General features: G+C 45.3%; 1 protein-coding gene across 3 annotated transcripts in view; it reads right to left on the bottom strand.

Annotated features, from left to right (window-relative positions):
* Positions 1 to 340: 340 nt before the first annotated feature.
* The window catches only part of RECQL5 (RecQ like helicase 5), a 37,152-nt gene continuing 26,257 nt past the window's right edge, over positions 341 to 11,235 (bottom strand). For 2 of the 3 annotated variants that reach the window (XM_042833271.1, XM_042833273.1), the window contains exons 9-20: positions 8,519 to 8,746; positions 7,216 to 7,315; positions 6,672 to 6,708; positions 6,002 to 6,060; positions 5,780 to 5,856; positions 5,280 to 5,373; positions 4,725 to 4,865; positions 3,616 to 4,283; positions 3,355 to 3,433; positions 2,259 to 2,510; positions 1,677 to 1,749; positions 341 to 1,603 (exon numbers count right to left, since the gene is read on the bottom strand). In XM_042833271.1, coding sequence (XP_042689205.1) covers positions 1,482 to 1,603; positions 1,677 to 1,749; positions 2,259 to 2,510; positions 3,355 to 3,433; positions 3,616 to 4,283; positions 4,725 to 4,865; positions 5,280 to 5,373; positions 5,780 to 5,856; positions 6,002 to 6,060; positions 6,672 to 6,708; positions 7,216 to 7,315; positions 8,519 to 8,746 — 1,930 coding nt within the window. In that variant the 3' untranslated portion in view covers positions 341 to 1,481. The remainder of the gene's footprint in view (positions 1,604 to 1,676; positions 1,750 to 2,258; positions 2,511 to 3,354; positions 3,434 to 3,615; positions 4,284 to 4,724; positions 4,866 to 5,279; positions 5,374 to 5,779; positions 5,857 to 6,001; positions 6,061 to 6,671; positions 6,709 to 7,215; positions 7,316 to 8,518; positions 8,747 to 11,235) is intronic. The other variant, XM_042833272.1, reaches the window with a different exon arrangement.

Here is an 11,235-nt window from a genome sequence, read left to right as displayed (position 1 = left end):
TTAATGGGAAGCTGAAGCAGAAGCCAGCAGGCAACAGCTAAAAAAAATAGTTGTATCATGTATCAGTTTCTTTCATCCCTTTCATCCTTCAGCTGAGCAGAGCTGAAGATAAGTGACTTGAGATACACATTTCCAGGTTCTTCTCGTTCTGGTTCTCAGCTTGAAGTATCCTGCAGCTACCAGGGCTGGGAGGTGTCTGCACTACACACACTTCCCACCCATCCCATACCTCACCTTCATTCATCAGTTGTCTGTTCAGATAAAGAGTTTCTACATCTACGTTCACAGTCTTAATGTACCTGAGATAGGATAAGTCAGAAAGATCTTTCAAGTCCACAGCTGCTAGAACATTGTTTTATTGTTAGTTCTGCACAGACCCTTCAGCACATAAAAATAATAATCCGTTGAGTACAGTGATTCAAAAGTCTGTTTCATGGCTTCTCAGGCTGCAGATTTCTCTAGCAGCACTACTGCCTGAGGCCACCAGCCTCTGCAGGCATGGAAAAAAAGCAGAACCCAACTAAAACCCAACAGAAAGAACTTGTGCTCGGACATCAGGTTATTTCAAGCCCACTGATACCCTACAGTTCAGGTCTTTGTATAAATATAGCAGCAGAGGCATCACAGTGTCAACCTGAGAGCCACAGCAGTACATTAACCAGTAGTAACAGCAGCATTGCCCTCTGTACTGCGGGCTGTGGGTGAGGCACAGGGAACAGATATGGCTTTAGGGGTTACAAGCAAATGCTGGAAAGGCATTGGCAACCTTAGTGCCACTGCTGGAGAGGTTAACACTGAGAGATCAACACCACTGAAGTTTAAAGGGCAGGCAGAACTAGACACTGTTAAAAAGAAATTAACTTAAGATTAAAACAAACAAAAAAAAATAATCTGAATTTCTCTACCTTCAGAAAGTCAGCATTGCCTGCAGGGTTAAAACAAAACACTCCCTTGCTGCCTTCCAAGGAAAAATGTCCCATCCAAAACTCAACCACGAAGTTCAGCATTAGCAGCCCTGAGCAAAAGCACGTGAACTCGTTTGTAGCATAAGGCTTCTATTGGTAACACTTAAATAAGGACTAAGAGACGGGGGAGCAAGGAGAGGAGCCATCCAAAACAGAATCCCATTTGGAAAGCGTGATACCATCCCAGACTGCTGCGGGGAACAGTGCTTGGAGGCACTGCAAAACATCTGAGGCAGCAGCCTCTAACCTACACAGGAGAAGGAGACTTTGTGCCTCTTGGCATGAGGTCTGCAGGGCCTCAGTTCCCTGGTTTTTGGAGAAACACTCCCTAAATTCACAGAAACTGGTTTCCTGGAAATCGGTGTTGCTAAGGTGATATTGTAGATAGAAGAGAGCAAAAATGCAGTGGGAAAAAGACTCACTTCTGCATTTTCTTGAAATGCTCCATGGCTAAATTCCTCAACATCCTCTGGTCCCACTGCTGGAAGAAGGAAGAGAGCCAGCAAGATGCAATGATCATCCCTCCAAGCAGTGCAGCTCCTGCCAGTCTGTTTCACTCTCACATCTGACTCGCGTTTTGAAAAACTCCTTAATGAGTCTCTGTGCTTCTTCCTTCACTGCAAGAGAAGCAGCACCCCCTTTGACATGATACTTAGACACGTGCCCCTGCTGCAGACATCACCTCATCGAGCATCCCAATAACCAACTCACCAGTCTTGCGAGCAGGGTTCTGATCTTCAGTCAGTAAGTGAGACAGGTGCCGAGCAAAGCCCTTAAACAGGTCCTGCAGGGATGGGGAGGATAAAGAGCAGCAAGGAGACATCAATAATTTCACCAGACTTATTTCTGCATTTGTTCTGCCCTGAGCATAGACTGGCTGTAGCACAAAGCATCCACAGATTTACACTGATTTATACTACAGGACTGCTACAAGCCTGCAAACTCACCCGACCCTGTAGTGTGTGCCATGCACACACGTTGCCTTGTAGAAAACATCATGTAAACCAGACCAAAACTCAACTTCATCTGCTGCCACTCCACAGCACGAGTTCCTAAAATCTTGCTAGTGTTTAGTACAAAAACATGAGCAATAACAAGTGCAGGACTGACAAGATACCACTTCAAATTACACACAAATCCTTTCTTCCAAGAGAGGAACTGCTGCACCTACCCATCAAAGACATGACCTGGAAATGAAATGTGGTATCATTATCATATTTCCCTTCTCAGAGCCCCAGATCACTAGGGAGATGCAGTTTCCTTCTGCTACAGAAGTTGTTGGGCTGTACCTACCTTGGAAGCAAATTTGCCACCCTTGTAGAATGGGGTCAAATATTTAACAACGATGTCTGCTGTCTCTTTGAGGGACATGCTTTTGGCCACAGGTTGTATGGTCTTGCTGGCTCCTTCTTTATCACTCTGCAATAAGTTTGGATCAAAAGTCACCTTCTTCTTTGTCAGACCCACACTTTTGCTTTCTGGCTGGCACAGAATAGAAGATTTTGCTGCTGTTCGCATCCGCTTTGTTGCAGGACTTTCTGTATCCTGGAGATGGGACAGAAGAAAACCAAAACCACCAATTCCTGCATCAGTGTTCTGAGAAAAGGAATCTTTGCAGCATCCTGCAGGCTCTTCCTACATGAATACCATGCAAGGAGTCTATGCAACTCCTTCTTGGGCACATTAAGCTCTGCAGACATAATATACTTTCTTAGACTGGCTTTGAAAACACCCTTCAAAGCTACTACCTATTTCTTCGTGCTCTTACTAAGGCAGCTAATTGCAAGACCCTGTTTTATACAGGAAAGGCTGGCAGGAAAAGATTTCCTTACATCCTTCAGGAAGAATCAGCCTCTTCAGAAGTGCCACAGCCCTGTTCAACAACAAAAAAGCAAGAAGCAAACAGCACTGTTCATTACAGACAGCTCCTAGGCAGTCTTGGATGCCAAAACAAGAAGCAGAGACTGACTGTCAAGAAAGGCTGTGTGCATGATTCACTTCTGAGTAGTCCCATGGGCCACTGAGATGTGGTTGTTCCCAAAACTTGAGAAAGCAACTTTCTAAATATAGTTAGTTACAGATCTAGAAAGGGTGGAGAGTTTCATTCCAGGCAAGTTATCAGCAAGAGGTACAGTCACAGAAAAGAAACAAAGCAGAGTGGAGCAGAAGCTTTTCACTGCAGTCTGAACTGCTGGCATTCGTTCTGGGGGCAGCAGGGTGACACCAAGAGGCTCATCAACAGTTCTCCTCTCCACTGTAACTGTAGCTGGGCCGTCCCCAGGTAAATAATGCTATCAGGTGAAGATCAGACCAGGAAAATCACTCCAAGTGAGAACCTTGGCACAAGGTAAGCAGAAATAGTCAAAATCAGCATACACTGAAGTCTTACCTCATCTGATCCTTGTCGCTTCCCACTCTGCCCTTCCCCAACAACAGCTTGTTCAGTTTCTGTGACACTTTCAGCAACACTAATGGAAAGAGTGGAAAGAAGGACAATTTTCAGTGGCCATGAGATTCTCCATGGTAAAGCAGGAAGTTTCCTCACCAGCCTATATATCTAATATGGATTCCCAGTTTCCAAGACCAGGCTGGCAGGGCCCTGCAGCTAACTAACAGGGCAACACAGAGAGGAGAGAGGTGGAGATTTTACCTCGATGCATCAAGTTCTTCCTGAAGGAGTTTACATTCAGCAGCCTGCTGGGTCTTACAGCCCTCCTCCCTCTCAGTCAGCATTCCTTCTGTCTCTCCCAGCTCCTCATTCTCCCCCTGGGACTGTCCTGTCACATCTCCTCCAGGGGTGTCTTTGTTTTCCTGAGTTATAGATTTCTCTTGACATACGCTTTGAGAAGAAACCTGAGGTAGTGTGCTTGCAGTACAGCTGACATCCTCTGTTGAGCTGCAACTTTTGGCTTTAGACCCACCTTTGGAAAGGGAGAAGAACTTGGAAATATCCTGTGATTCTTTTTTGGCCGCTTCTGCCAGCATTTGCTGCTTTTTGCTGGGTTTGGTCCTCTTAACAGAGCTATCCTCAAGGGCAGCTTTTGTGTCTGGACTGGTTTGCTGTTCCTTCTTCTCAGGAAGAACAACTACTACCTCAGCACTCTCACACACTGCTTTGGTTGCTCGCTTTTTTTTCTGGAAAACAGTGGATTTTGTGTCCAGTTCCAGACTGCAGTTGCTGTTGTCTTGTTTCTTTGGACAATCTTCTTTTTTGACAAGTTTTGTATCACTATCTTCCTGGATCTTCAGCAGTTCTGAAGCTGTCTGGAACAAACCGGACTTCTTTGGAAAGCCAGCTCCCACACGCTTGGGTTTGAACTAAGGAGAAAGGAAGGAGAAGATATTTATGACTTTTGTGGTCTGTGTGCAGAACTCTGAAAGGAGACAAGCTTATGAGTACAATACACTGCAGTGCATACAGCTGTAAGCTGAGGATGACTCTAAAATTGACTCAGCATCATGACCATCAACTGAGACATCAGGGAAATGGATTAGGCTAAAGTCATAGTTCCACAGTAAGGAAACAAACTGCATCTTTGGTAAGGTAAGATCAAAAAAAAGAAATGTATTGTACAGCCTGCAGATAGGTTCTCCATTAGGAACCAGCATGGTGTTGTCCTTACTACAAAAACAAAAGGTGGATAGAGAAAGCAATTCCAGTCTGAGTATATAGTGATGGCAATAAAAAAAAAACTAAAACAATCATGAAAAAGCAGGTAGATAAGCCATATCTCATCTATCCCATCTGTGCTCACTCACCGAGTAAACTTGGGATGCAGGGAGGAAATCTTCCTCTGCTGGAGACTCTGATTTTGTTCCCGAGCTGCTGCTGCCTCCAGTTCCTGACCCAAAGACTGAGAACAACTCTCCTTCTTTTGATGCTTTGTTGATCTCTGCTACCTGAAAATAAAAAGGATAGAAGCAAACTCCTAGTGGCCAGAAAGAACTGGAACATCCTCAGAGACTTACGGCAAGCAGCTAACCTAAACTAAGACTTCTCTATTGTCAGTAACAGTCTGAAGAATTTCCCATTCCCTCTATTGCTAGACCTAGAGGATGCCTGGATAAGCTTGCACTGATAAATAGGTTTCTGAAGTTTGTAAACTCATAGGCTGCAGCCAATAAGGATACAAAATGAACATAGATCCGGTTTCTCCTGGAGACATAACCAAGAAGAGAGATGTGGAAGACATTCAAGGCAAAGAGGAGTTTCTCCTTCACCTCTCCTATGCAAATACTACTCTATTTCCCTTTGAGCTGAAGCCACACCACATTAAGAGGCAAGGGCAAGCAACAGCAGACGTTAGGCCCTACCTTCTTTAGCACAGATGCCTTGTACGAGTTAGCCATTTTACTGGTTCTGAAAGCTTCATACTCCAGCTCCACCGCACAGGCATGAGGGTCTGACCTGTAACACAGGCTGGGGTGATTTCTGGCAAGACACACTTCTACATCTGCAAAGGGAACACTAATGCTTAAGCATCTCCCTGACAGTACAAAGGTTTCTACTTCTGATGCTTTAAGTCTTAAGTGATGCAGTAGTGACTTGGTGGGAAATGGAAAAGGTGTGAAAACAGATTTAAATTGAAGTCCTGTTCAGCTGCTCTGTTTGGAAGTACACTATCCCCATCTTGTGGGACAAGGAGGAATTGTGATCAGGCTGATCTAGCAGAAATACAGATAGGAATCCTTAGTGAAGCTACATCCTTAGATCAAATAAAAAGGCATTCCCTGAGAGCAGTAATGTTGCTTGCGGAAGAGTAAGCCCTATGTAAAGGGACTCAGTACACTATCCCTTTTCTTTCATCTCGTACCATTTTCCTACTGCTGTTGGAACCTCTTGGTTGGCACTCAAAGCTTCTTCCAGTATCTTCAAGCAGTGTTCCCGTCCCTAGGAAACACAGGATTCTCAGACATGTACAGAAATCACAGTGCCTCTAGGACTTCTGTCCCTGAAGGAGTTAAGAACAGGGAAGGCAGAATCTTTGTTCTCCTTTGCAAATCAGCAAGACCGAATGTTAAACTGCCTTTCTTACCTTCACTGTCAGCTTAGAGATTCTTCTGCTGAAGGCATCCTTCAAGGGGCAGTCTGCACCTGCCACACGAGAGACATTTAGAAAAGGCATTGTAGGAGGGCTGGAGCTGACGAAGAGCACCACAGCTTTCACAAGGAGGCCAATTCAGCACTGCTTGGCCTGTTCCTTCTTACACAGCGATGCCAAGAACCACTACAGTCACCCCAGCTCAAGGCACCCCAGCTCTCAGGAAGAAAAAAACAACCAAAACTAGAGAAGCTGAGCAACATGAGCCACCAGGTACTCATTGACAATAGTGTAAGACCTGGGTCGTTAGACAGGGTTCCAAGTGTCACAGATACAAATGGCAAAGTCTTTCAAAAGTTGCCTTGTAGTCCAACTCAATACTTCTGCATAAACACTTACAAATAGCCTAAAAGGTCAGCTTAGAGAACATGCCTTCTTTTTGTCTCTTTTAGGAAAGTTCAGGAAGATGCATTCCATATCTTCACCCCAACCAAAGCTAAACTCTGATTCTCCGCCTCCAGCCAAACTTTCACAGCCAAAAGCCCAACCCCTGTGCCTAGGGATTGATACCCCCAGTGCTGATGCTACATAAACTATGTGCAGCTGCAAAATACAAGGCTTCCTTTTCCCAAGGAGAACCCACTATAAATAAAAAAATATTTACTTGGAGGAACAAAATCTTCTTTTTCTGGTTCTTTGCCCTGGAAGGAAAAAAAAAGGGATCAGTGAAACATTTCCATTCCTGCAACACACATGTAGGTCTAGAAACATGAAAGACAAATTTTTATCCCCCTGTAGCATGGAAAAATAATGTTGAAGTTACAAAGGTGCTGAAAAGGCAGCAAAACAGGGAGAAGGACAAAAGATGAGAATCAAAGCCAAAAGTTAGTCTTTGCTATAGGAATATGCAAGAGGGTGAATAGGGAAATCTGTTTCTACTCCTATCAGAGTTGCTAAAGGCAACAGGATCCTCTTGATAAGCACTGCAGAGAGGCAAGCTGGACTTCTTCACATTATGAGATTGGCCCAGCATATGGAGAATGTCACAAATGCAGAGGTAATCAGTAAAAAAAAGAACAAGCAACAGCACAATGCAATAATTTACTTTCATTTACTGCCAGAACGCCTTTATATCTATAAGACAAGCACCCAGCATAAAGACTGTACCAAACCACCCGTGAATCTCTCACAAAGCTACACCAACTCACTCTGCGCAGGCTCATCTGCTTCTTGTAGAAATTGTCCCACTCCCGTTTCCGACTCTCTTCACTGGCTTCATCCCCATTCCCACTGCTTTCTTCATCATAGCTGGACAAGGAAATAAAACAAGAGGCACAAACATTTCTGTAGATGTAGCATTAATGGGGGCACAGGCCTGGATCATCCCAGGGCTTACAGAGAAGATGCATTTCAGAGCCTTTCTGAATGAGCCGTTCTTAGCTTTTAGTTTTGCCACCATCTGACAACACGGACCATAGCGTTCATGGGATTTATTAATTTCATGAAATAGGAGCAGATAAGTAGTGCTCTGAGAATGGAGGACTCCATTTCAAAAGCTCTGACATCCCCTGCCACAGGGCTGAGCAGTTACTGCTTTGGGTCATGTACTCCATCTATCAGTTATTACTGCCCATGGAGCTTAGCTGGCAAGAAGGGTGTAGCATCCACTCCTCAGCAGTGCCTCTCAGGTCCTGAGATCAAACACAGGCTTAGGTCACAAGTACACCAGTTTTGTCTGTCTCAGCTGGAAGTGCCTGAAGAACGAGGGCAGCAGTCTGAAGCTGTTTAAGGAAAAGCAGAGGGCTGAGCCAGCCGACAGCACTGTGCATCCTGGCAGACTTTCATGGGCAATGCAAATGGGAAAGCTTGCATCATGGCAGAGCAGCACAATGGCTGCAACCCAGCCAAAGAACAAGGAGAACAAGGAGAACATCTCCACACTTCCAAGCTTTTTACAGAATAAATCATGTTTCCAGCTGCACATCTTCTTTTTGCTGTCAGCCCAATGGAAACACTAAAATCTAGCAATCAGCAGAAGAATTTGATGCTGGCAGTCTATCATATCCAGTGATGACTAAGTCCTGTCACTGGTGCCCCAGACTGCTTGCCCAAAGACAGCAGCACTAAGCCAAGAATGAGTTCTGGATCATGTCATACTTTGCTGTCATGCTGGTCTCAATTTAAACATTCTAAACCTTGTGACTCCAAACAGAGCTGTGCCCATTTGCTCCTTTCACAAATGTCAGGCTAGTCTCTTGAACCAATTACCTTCTGCAAGGCAATGCTTAGGTCACTCAAAACAGCTTTTGGCTCTCTGGGATATGAATCTGATCCGGGGCTGCCAAAGTGTGTGGAAAATGAAATTCCAGCTCCTGCTGCCAGGAAGTTACAGGAAACTGCCATCACACCGAAACATGTGGTGAAAACAGGAGTGATTGGGCCTGCAGCTGGGAGATGCTCCCTTCTCTCTGATAGCTCCTAAGAACTGGACTTGAGCTACCAAGTACAGACCTGCTAAAACCTCTGCAGCCTCTCCTTCCCCCTTCGTACAGCTCTGGGTCATAGCAGTCCCACGAGGATCCTGTGGGCCCAATGCAAGTTTTGCTCCAGTTGTTGCTGCAGCGCTCCAGTGCCTCCAGCTGCCTTTTCACTGCCTCTGGGTTCTTGCAGTAATCACAGCACTTATTGCAAGGTGGAGTGACATCGCCAAAGTACTTTGCGATGGCAGCGTGACGACACCTAGGAGACAAAAGGAAAAAGGATCTGGGGATTATTTCCACTGAAGAACTCCACCCTTCAAATGCAAGTTGTCATGTGATAAAGATTTGGGTGTTTTTTTTTTTTAAAGAGAAGTCTATACTAGCAGGAAACTGGACTTCTGTGCCTGGTATTTTGCTTATGGATTCTGTGCCTTCGCTTCCCCACATGTAAAACAAACTGGTGTCAATCTGTTCTGATAAATGATTTCAGATCTTCGAGATCCACAAAAGGTGGAATGGATGGAATATGCAGTTCTTAATTCTGCGTCATTGGCCAAATATCTGCCATCAGAAGATGACACAGATTTCAATCAATGGCACAGGTTGCACAGAGAGGTGGTGGATGACCAATCCTTGCAGACACCTGAGGTCAGGGCTCTGAGCACTGATGGAGCTGTGGGTGTCTCTGCTCATTGTAGGGGGTGGGACCAGATTACTTTTAAGGGTCCCTTCCAGCTCAAACTGTTCCATGACTCTATGATCAGTGGCCAGTCTGGGGAGAGTCCTACATGTACGTCCATGTGCTCACACATTGCACAAGCTCTACCAGCTTTAGCAAACTAGCCATTTGAAGACAATTAGATCCTTCTTCCAGCAATCTTCAAAGATTTTTGGCAGACATCAGTGCTTTGGGACATGTAAAAAAAGGTCAGTAACAGATATACAATCATTAGCAACATGGGCAGGAGGCCATTCCTCCTCTGGAACACTCCCTAATTTAAATGAGTGAAGATAGTGTTTTTGCCAGAGGAAAAAGAACCAGGGCAGCCACTTGTTTTCAGAAAGCTGGAAGAATTTAGAGGAGCTTTTCAAAAGTTGGGTTTCACAGCAGAGGTGGCCGTGGTATCTGAATCCAAATCCCAGCACCAGACACACAGAAACAAAATCATGCAGTTAGAGATAAATCCTGCAGTCAAGCAGCAACATGAGAATTATTTTACTGCAAGGAAGATCAAAGTGGAGATTTTGCTCCTGTATTGAGGAGTGTCTCAGCTGGCTTACCAACTTTGTGTGCAAAAAACTGAGTGACAGGGAGGAAAACCGAAAGAGTGTACACTTCATTTATTCTTATTAAAACCCTTTGAGAACAAGTCTGAGCTTGCCAGCAATCTGACTAACAAACACAGCTTGTGAACTTGCGTGAATTCTTCTGGGCCAGCATAAGTGCATGTGTACATGGCACAAAGAAGGCCTGGAAGGGTCTGCAGTGGTAGCTGGCACATTGTTCCCATCAGTTCCCCTGAGCTGGTGAGCTGGCCAAGCAGATGAGCGAGGAAAGCAGCAGCTCACAGTTGCCAAGCAGGAAAATGAGTGTATGCTGCAGTGCCCAGGGCTGGTGCTGCTCAGGTGAGGGCTGCAGTGTGGTGACGTGCTGCAGGGGCTGGGGACTCAAAGCCCAGAAAGGGCTCCCACAAAGCTGCCTTTATATCAGTGGCACTGACTCACTGGTGCCTTGAGCACGAAGAAAGAGCTCCTTTCATATATTGGGGAGGGGTGGGGGGATTGGGACGGACACAACTCATTTGATCCCCTTGTTCTCCTTTTCCAAAAGAGCTGCTGGTGCAGCCTGTCCTGCTGTTACCAGACAAACTCCAGTTCAAATGAAAGTCCACAACATCAACATGGCATTAAGAAGCGTTCTTTGTTACAGTGTCAGATGCACGGGGGATCTCTCCACCTCATGTGCACGCCTGGCACAAAAGATCTTCAGCTTATACGCATTACTTGTGTTACATATGTAAAGGTTTTCCTGGATAGCACATTCATATTCAATACTTTTCCCTAAAATTGTTAACACGGGGTTCTGCCTCCTTGCACACACTCAGCCTTTTCGTGGAGGGGTATCGGTGTGCCCTCTAGTTGAACTCTTTTTACACTATTAGGGACAGAAGGTTCCTTTTTGTGTGATGCTTTGCTGATGGCATCACCAACTACTGGTTCTTATCTTCAGACTGGCCTTGTGGAGGTGCAGGACATCCCCTAGTTCTACTTTTCCTAAAGAACTGCTGCTGTGGACTGTCCTGCCAGTGCTATGTGACTATAATAGCATCAATGAGCTGTCAGTTCCCCCCCAAAAAAACCAGGAGGGTGTTCTTATTACTTCCCATCTCTCTCAAACACACACTGATCTGAATTAGAGTTAAGTGAGGCATACAGGAGTGGTCAGGTCTCTCCCACTCCTACAGAACTCACCAGGCTTATGCTGGGGACAGACATCCACATGTACCCCTGTCTCTTAAAGCAAAAGGAGAGACCCTGCAAAGAAATCCTCTGGAGAAGCAGAGATCAAGTCTGATGTCACTGGAATTTAGAGAGGTTCAAGGTCCTTTAGGAGGGTCTGTCCTGATAGGACAAGGGGAAATGGTTCCAAACTAAAAGAGGAAAGATTAGGATTGGAAGTAAGGAAGTTTTTACACTGTGGGCAGTGAGGCAGTGGCACAGGTTGTCCAGACAGGCGGTGGTGCCCCA

Source organism: Centrocercus urophasianus, unplaced genomic scaffold, assembly GCF_019232065.1.
Source record: "Centrocercus urophasianus isolate 14NV4802_14NV808 unplaced genomic scaffold, USGS_Curo_1.0 seq_41, whole genome shotgun sequence".
Lineage (NCBI taxonomy): Eukaryota > Metazoa > Chordata > Aves > Galliformes > Phasianidae > Centrocercus > Centrocercus urophasianus.
This window is presented reverse-complemented; position numbering and strand designations above follow the sequence as displayed.